Source organism: Aspergillus aculeatus (assembly GCF_001890905.1).
Source record: "Aspergillus aculeatus ATCC 16872 unplaced genomic scaffold ASPACscaffold_12, whole genome shotgun sequence".
NCBI lineage: Eukaryota > Fungi > Ascomycota > Eurotiomycetes > Eurotiales > Aspergillaceae > Aspergillus > Aspergillus aculeatus.
The window spans coordinates 551204-559527 of NW_017962987.1; the positions used below are offsets into that span (position 1 = coordinate 551204).

General features: G+C 50.9%; 2 protein-coding genes across 2 annotated transcripts; both read right to left on the bottom strand.

Moving 5' to 3' along the window:
* Nucleotides 1-2880: 2880 nt before the first annotated feature.
* ASPACDRAFT_19204 (flavin reductase family protein) lies at nucleotides 2881-3594 on the bottom strand (the record flags this gene model as incomplete). The annotated part of the gene is made up of 2 exons (XM_020198878.2): nucleotides 2881-3198; nucleotides 3283-3594. Coding segments are annotated over 2 exons (630 nt in total), but the record flags the coding sequence as incomplete, so codon positions are not given.
* A 2728-nt stretch (nucleotides 3595-6322) lies between these two features.
* ASPACDRAFT_53503 (uncharacterized protein) lies at nucleotides 6323-7265 on the bottom strand (the record flags this gene model as incomplete). Its single annotated transcript, XM_020202756.1, has 3 exons — nucleotides 6323-6346; nucleotides 6405-6907; nucleotides 6968-7265. The coding sequence occupies 3 exons, from the start codon at nucleotides 7263-7265 to the stop codon at nucleotides 6323-6325; spliced, it is 825 nt and encodes a 274-aa protein (XP_020054297.1).
* Between the last annotated feature and the right edge of the window lie 1059 nt (nucleotides 7266-8324).

Below are 8324 nucleotides of genomic sequence, written 5' to 3' on the forward strand. Positions count from 1 at the left end.
TTCGTTACGTTACGTTACTCCCCTCCCCCCCCTCCCCCCCCCCCCCCCCAACCCCCCCTGGTTCCTGTTTGTTTGTTTGTTTGCTTCTCTGTCTACTCCGGACAGTCTGTTTCTCTGTCGTCATAGAGCGTCTGACCCATGTATTCTTTTTACTCTTCACTCTTACCGTACATCTCTTCACTTAGCCTCATGCAAGAGAAACAACGGATTACTCGGGCTATCTTGTCGGCTAATTAACAAAGATGGCTTTCTTCAATACGCAGCAATACAGTTCTCGAGGTTTTCCAACTTGGACGGCGGTCGAAAAAGAGGCTCAGAATCCCAGAGCCCCCCTAAGAGGCGGTCCGATCGAGAGTGAGCCATCGTCCATCTCTTACCCCGTTGATATCTTGTCTTCATTCACATTTCTTCTTCGTCTATCTAGAGTGGGGGGCATCTAAGGAGTGAGCATGCCGAGTCTTGCTGCTGCCCTTTGGGAATGTGGATCCCCGCCTCCAATGCCGCACTGCCTGGACATGAGGACGGAATTGACCCGCCAGGCATGCTATTGCGAAGTGAGTTCGACACACCCACTAAGGACCAGGGCTGCAGCTAACATTCTAAGTCACTCACGCTAGTGACTAGGTCGATGGAACACCAAGCGTATGCTGAGGGTAGCTAAGCGCTACTGCCGAATAGCAATTCGGGACGGGGAGGCAGTCCCCTAAACTCCCACTACCTTCAGCTAACTTACGTGCTAGTCAAGTTCAGACCTCACTGTCAGGCCCCCTCGACTGCATACTAGTCTGATAAGCGACAGTTGGTACCAACCTCCTCGGGTCCTAGCAACCTCGACTACCCCACTGCCAAGCCATTCAGTTGAGTTCGTCCAGTTTGGCCTGCATGATTGACCGTCCCGCGGGTCCGCAACTTTGGCGAGCCTCTTACGTCTGAACGAAACTCATACTACCCAGTAGTGAGGGTCCACTCAACTGATTGTTGGATAAGAATAGCTAAGTAGCCATGTCAACGTTATACGAACAGACAAATCATGCTTTGGCATTGCGATGGTAAGAAAGGTCGACTATGAACCAGGCACGGTAATAGTCGGTCACGGCCGAGCCCGTCTGTGATCGACACCTCGAATGTCCAGGCGCTCGCTCAGACACATCTTCTGACACTTTCAGACCGCTCTGCACGGTAAACCTACCCCATTTTGACGGGCGCTCTTTCCCGCTGGCGGTTGTATCTCTTCCAGTGACAAGCTTAACACCTCTAAGCTGGTATACTTCGTGAGTATATCGTCTTCTCGTATAGGGCTCGGGCTCCTGAGGGGCCGGTCGTACATTGTCTTCTCATGGCTTTCTGTGTCCTCAGTATAGTATATCTCGTCAAATCACGTTGTGCTTTGTCTACCGCTAATTCTGTAGGAACGATCTCTCGAGGCTTACTATGAGCCCCTATTCGGAAAATGTTCCTGCCCCTGTCAGCAACCCTCCTCCAACACGAGGGGGATATTTTGTGATAATATTGCCCGGTTGCCGGGATAAGACGATCGACTGGGCGAGCTTGGTTCTTGTTCGTGTCATTGGTCAGAGAATGAGATTCCATACGGCTTCGAACATTCTACAAGCAAATCTGCATATTACACGGGGCACTGCTGCGCACCAAGTACGTCCTCCTGCAGCTGGTAGCTTATGAGCTACTGCACCGCTCGCATCTACTATGTACTATACAGATTACATGCCACAGGGCCACGAGGCCTATTATTTTCGCCCCCATGGCAGGGGTGCCATGCGCTTCAGCACGGCCACATGGCCTTGACTCTTGCTGCGGTTTCTGTTTCTAACAACAATCGGTATCGGTCCGGTCCCACCCTGGTCGTTTGTTCCTTGAGCGGCTGGTGCTCTGACATCAACGGCGTGTTCAACGATCGGTTTGCACTAAGCATGTTGTCTGGTTCTCCATCAAGCTGTCTCCAAGCCACGCTGCTAGCAGGCAGTGGCCCCGTCGGATGAGGAACCATCCCGCTTCTGCCATACTTCTGCACCGCCATGATTCGATCATTGCTTGCTACAAGGAACAATTCCGCCCCTCTGACGGTTACATTGGTCCTTGCATGATTGTCCCGGTCAAAGCCCTAAAGTCGAACTACTACCAATTATAGAATAAGCTGGAGGCTGGCCAGCTGATTCGCCGACCCTCCCTCACGTACCTTGCCGTCCGCATGCTTCCGGGAGTATGAAGAGAGTTTCATCTGCCTGCGCGTGTACATGGCACCCCTCTGATTCTGGGGGCGATTCTACGATGCTTCTGAACTCTGAGATGTGGATACCTCAGCCATGACGGCTGCGGAGTTCTGCCACCACCAAGCTCAGATATGTTGGCGAGGTAACATGCCACACGGATTAGATCGAATTTTACACGAGATTGTCAGCGAAGCTGCGCTTAGCGCCAGTAAGGCCAACCATGCTACTGTGTCTAATATGAGACATCTTCTAACTCAGGCATAGTGATATCAGAAATGTTTCCAATCAGAAATGCACATCATAAGGCAAGCAACAACAAGACAATAGCAACCAACGCGAACTTCCGCAAACCAACGTGTTGGTGCGGCGTTCGCCGCTCAACTGTGCGGACCTGCTACAGGCGCAATTTCAGGCACGACTATACCAACAGAGGTATTGTTCTAGACGTTTCGCACATCCTGCTTAAGCGGATGAGGTGCTTGAATCGTGATAGTGCCTCTCACCTGCATGATTCCTTCGATCTGCTGACCAGCCACAGGTGGCTCCCACTGTTGGGTCCAGGAACGCGCCTTCACCCTGGCTGCAGAGGGATATCTGAGACAGGTACCTTGATCAAAAAATGGGCGGATGAAACCTAGTGTTTCTGACAGGCTTAGTCCTGAAACTCCTCCCATTTGATCATCCTATCCCTCAAGTCGAGCTCCTCCCCATCCACCACAAACCTCCCGTCCCCACGATGGTGCACCATCCTCATCTGCCTCTTCCCGCCACCAACAGCACCGCAGGGCTCCTCTAGTTGCTGATTGCTCTGCCCATAATTCAAGTCGAGGTCTCTGTTCACCCATGCGCGGACAACCCGCAGTATCCACAAGTTGTACGTCGCCACCAACGCTCGATCATGAACCACACATTGGATATTGGCCATGATATCCTTCCCACCAACCAGTGGCGCATGGGCAGTCCCTTCCAGCTCCATGTAACTCTGCCCCTTTTCTTCCCCATCTTCAAGTTCTGGATCAGTCTCTGGCGGTAACGGCGATTCCGGTGGCTCCACAGGGATCATTTCGAATGCATCCCACTTATCCACCGTTTCGCCACTACAGTTGCCAATATCAACCGCCTGCTCCAGCAGCTCCGCAGCCGGTACTGCAAGCACGCATTGGCCGGTTCTTTTCAGGTTGTCAAAGCTTTTGTCCCACGGTCCAATACATGCGCCGATGAGTGTTGGTTCCTCGTGTTGGATCATCATGTGAAAGCCCATTGTCATGATATTGTGCGTCCGATCGGCTAGGGACCCGGTGGTAACGAGTACCACAGGCCCAGGCTCGAGGAGGCGATTGACTTTATGCGTGGGATAGGAGAGGAATCGGCTCCGATCATCGAAATGATCCTTTGCCTGCTCCTGCTCCTGTGCCTGATCCTGAATCTCCCGGCTCTTCTGCTTCTGATGCCATCGAGGCCTCTTGCTGGAACGGCGTGGGCTCAGACCTAGTGGTCCGGTTGGCTCCCTTTTTCCTGCACTTCGTTTTTCCCCTGATACTCGCTTCAGAGGCATTTGGTTAAGGTGGTGGGAAGGGTGTAGTTATAACTTTTGTAAGCTTGTAGACCTAGACCCCAGTTGAGAATTCCTGCCTAGGAGAGCATACGTGCAGGACAAGGACCTGACTTTGATCGCGTGTAGAAGATGGGGGTTGTGGACGCGTCACTTGTAAAAGAACAAAGAACGGCATTTCTAGAGTGACGTCGTCTCCGCATACTCGCCGGGGTCCCGTGACCTTCATTTCTTTTCGCCATAATTCTGAGAGTGTGCACACAAAGAGAATATTTTTGTCTTGTGCAGACATGATCATGCTCCTGGTTGTATAGATAAGCAAAACAAAGGGTGGTTTTGCACGAGCGAAGTGCTCGAAGGAAATACTGTATCCCCTTCCCTTCAGCATAATCTTCCATGTATACAGAAGATCTTGAACTGTAAACAATGACCAATTGCCCAAGGACGATCTTCAGCATGGCATTCCCTAGGACTGTGTACATACCAGAGTCCAGGTCACTCTTTCTGTATTAGATCGCCTGAGTACTGTACATCTCTAGCTGAAGAACAATTCATCCAGTTGTATGTTATTCACCCTCCCGCGCGATTCTCCAACATCTCCCCAATCCCATCGACCTCAACATATGCAACCCAGATACCAGTCCAGCTCAGTACTTCATTCTCTTCCTGCATGTGGTACATCCCCTCCTTGTTCTCTTTCGGTCGAGGTCAAAAATAAAGAGACCCTCGAGTGACCCGCATATGAACCCTTTGTATATATATATATATATATATAGCCTAAAACGTCCATCATAAGCATAATTGAGCCAACTGAACTTGCTTCGCAGTGAAATGCCGTACTCCAACTCGACTCCAAGCATCTTTCCCTTACAAAATACTATAGTACTGGAAAGTATAGACTTAGGAGGAGCTGTATCGCTGGCGAGGAGGGAGGTCAGAAGTGTCGGATATAGTCTTCACTCTCTCTCCCTATCTTTCTTTGCGTTTGCGTATGTGTATGTGTAGTATCTTCCCAAGGTTTCTCGGTGGGTACCTTGTAGAATGGTTATAAGGACATACATACCCTCAAGAGAAAGCACGGCACGGCGAAGGCGAACTTGGAAGAACAGGAAGGTATATCCAATGTATACTGGTGCCCAAATTTCCCCCTCTCAAGCTTCAAGACGTCGAGGGGGCAGGCAAGGTAAGTGGGGAATTATCTTCCTGTATGAATATATATATATACAGATTTCAAGGCAAGAGCGCGAGGCAGCGCCACCTGCGACGGGTAAACCATACTTGGCCGTGGAGAGTACTGTACCACCCTGCAAATGCAATGGTGATACTCATCCGAATCGAGAGAGAAAGGGTGGATTCGGGGAGGATTTAGATTACGGCAAACCCATTTCGGATCTACAACGGAGTCCAGGGGTAGGCATGCCGCTGGTTTCTGCTTGGAGGGGGAGTGGATGCGAGATGTATGGGATATGGTTGCTGAATTCTGATTGTACATATAGTCGTCTAGTTTCTAGCGCTTGTCTTTGTTTTAAGCTCCGCAGTAGGAGGCTGCTTTTGTGTATGGGTGGATTCAGGATGTGTTCGTCGATGAGCTCCGGTTATGCATGCACGTGACGGTAGGAGGTGGTGGAATTTGGGCAGGTATTGACCTATTCCGCTGGGTCGAGTGGTGGCTTGCGGTCAGTGGATGCCTTGGACGAGTCTTGCTTGAACGCAGATGGAGTCGGATTGTCAGCAATATCAGCTGAAGGAGGTGCGGAGTGGCGCTCACGGTGCTGTACACAACCCGTCCGTCAAACTGACCAAAGACTACGTCCCTACACCTATCAACGAGTGCATGGTATCCATTCATCCTCACATTAGTTACAGAGACCTAGCCTGTCCTGTCCTGTCCGTTTCATATTGAAACAGGAGCTACCGTTAATATTATCAACGATAACACATTGCAAAAGCATCGCAGCAGTTTTCAAGCATCACAAAAACAGAAGCTCGATGTCTTACGAGATGAAAAGAGGAAGCGGGAACTCAAGATCCGCCCAGAAAAGAGAGATGACTAACGTAAGATACAACCCATGCCAAACGCCCTGGTCAAAAGCAAGAACACAACAAAGAACCTTGATGGGCATGTCGGATGTGCCAACCCAAGGGAGCGTTGAACTTGGGTGACTGATCCCATTCCCTTCCAAGAATACATCGTAGTGGTGATTCAGGAGTAGAGGCCTTGGTCTCAACCGTGAGACAACGCTCTGATTGCTGAAGCGCATTCGGATCGATGCTGTGTCACCACCGACGACGTATCTCATATGGGATCTTCGTAGTCGAGGCTTGATGAAGATGTGGGATTCTGTCCGATAACATGCTCTGATATTGAGATCGCAAGGTCGCTAAATAGCCCGGCAAGAAAGGGGAATATCCAGAAGAAGAGGGTCTTTCACAGAAGAGGCGATATCAACTGCGAGAGGAGTGTCGGGTGGCAGGAGGAAAGGAAGAACGTGACTCGGATGGCGCAAGTACGAGACGACTTGCCAGGATGAATTGGAGACTCTTAGCGGCGGTCGGGGTTGGTTACCTGAAAACTAAGTTAGCCTCAAATCAAACATCTGTGTGATGGGACGGGTAAAGCCTACCTGCAGAATACGACGGGAGAAGTCTTGATCATCGTCGATACTGCCGTTGCTTTGCCGTTTCTGAGCCATAAAATCACCATCGAATCGGGAGTCGCTGCCCTGTGCCATGGGCTGTCCGTAACCGTCCACGCCAACACTGCGACGATATTGCGCTTCCACCGATTTACGGTTCTTGAAACGCCAGAGAAAGAACCCAGCACCGATGAGCGCACAGAGGCCGACCACCCCGACGACCACACCTGCCGCAATCGCAGCAGTGTTTGCACTTGAGCTTTTTGACTTCTCGGTTGGGGTAGCGCTTGCATTGGCGGCGTGGGTGGCAGGAGCTTCGGTAACATAGACTGTCTGCCCGCCGCTCGTGACAGCATGGACTGTGGGTGTCTGTGTTGTCGAAGTCGACGTCCCTTCGGTGCCCTTGCTGGAAGTACTGCTCGAGGAAGAGTAGTTATCCACGTCATCCTCAATACCTGTTAGATAGACCGAGTACGTGTTTGCACCGCCACCTAGACAAACGGTCAGCATTGAACACACATCGAAACTTTACCTAGGTGAAGGCAACATACACATGACCGAGGGCCAGCCAGCACACGACAGATTGCATTCGTCATCCGATACTTTGTCCGAAGACGCCGGTAGTTCATTTCCACAGAGACAGTCTTGTTTGTTGTGGAGCGCAAAGACGGCGTAGTTGTCCTTCAAGCATAACTTCTGGCAGTATCCATTACTTTGGTATGTGTACGATCCTTGATCTTCCAAGGGCGTTGAGCTCGAGTAGCATCCGTTGTAAACTTCGTCATAGGCAGCGGTCGTGGGCACATGGGCAGCCAGAAAGAGGACCGAGGCCACAAGAGCCGACCGCATGGTCAAGAGTTTCGTGAAGGAAGACATGATGAATGGAATAACGATGGCGCGGCCGATAGAGGTGACTGGACACCTGCTCCAGACACAACAGTCAAGATTGCTTGTTGATGCAAACGAAGGGAAAGGGACGACCTGCGTAACCCTTTTTCGGAGCGCTGGGGTGGATGTTTCGAAGGTCGGGGGAGTCTCGGCTTCCCGTCTTGCGCAAGATCTTGGGTACTTGTCACTGCGATTTGCGGCGGAAAGGTACAATGTGAGATGTTTTCGAACTGTCGAGAGTTGAACCCCGATGGGCGCAGAAAGAAGGGCTAGAGTGATGCAAGTGATGGAAAGAGTGTGTGATGTTCGCCTTGGCGGGGAAGAAAAGGGCCTTGAGGAGCGGGTTGTTTCAAGCACCCCTTTCTGTCGGACAGAGTTTAGTGGGCGACTGAACGGGTAGCTTAGACAGGGGAATCAGTCAGGGTCGAAAGTGCCCCAAATCAATAAACGAACGGATGGGTCCTTGATAGTCTTGAGGGGTGGGCAATTCGGGGGGAAGGGCGGAGATTTTGGGGAAACGGAAATTGGCGGAATAACGGCTATACGAAGGCGTCGAGATCTGAGTTGCTTGAGGGAAGCAACGCGTGACAGACAGCCGGTGGAGAAAATAGAAAGAAGTATGAAAAGTAGAAGAGAGAGACAAGTGAATGGGATGAAATGGTAATGATAGTAGTGGAGGCCCAAAAGAGCAAACGAGTGTCTAGGGTCAATAGCAAGCAAGCAAGTAGTAGCAGAAGGGGATAAAGGAAAGTGACGAGGCAGTTCAAGGACTCCTCTAGAGGAAGGAAACGAGTGTGATTGACCGGACTAGTCTAATAATTAGTTAGATTAGGTGGATAGGAATAGAATTGCTGCTTGCTTGCTGGGCGGCAAGATGGAATTGGGGGTGGTTAGACTAGGGGAAAGAGGGTCGAGGGTGGAAAAGGCCCTTAAGCGATGCTTTGACAGGCTAGTACTAAGTAAGAGGATACTAACTCAGTAGGGGGGGGGGACGGGGGAACAACGTACGTAGAAACAAAA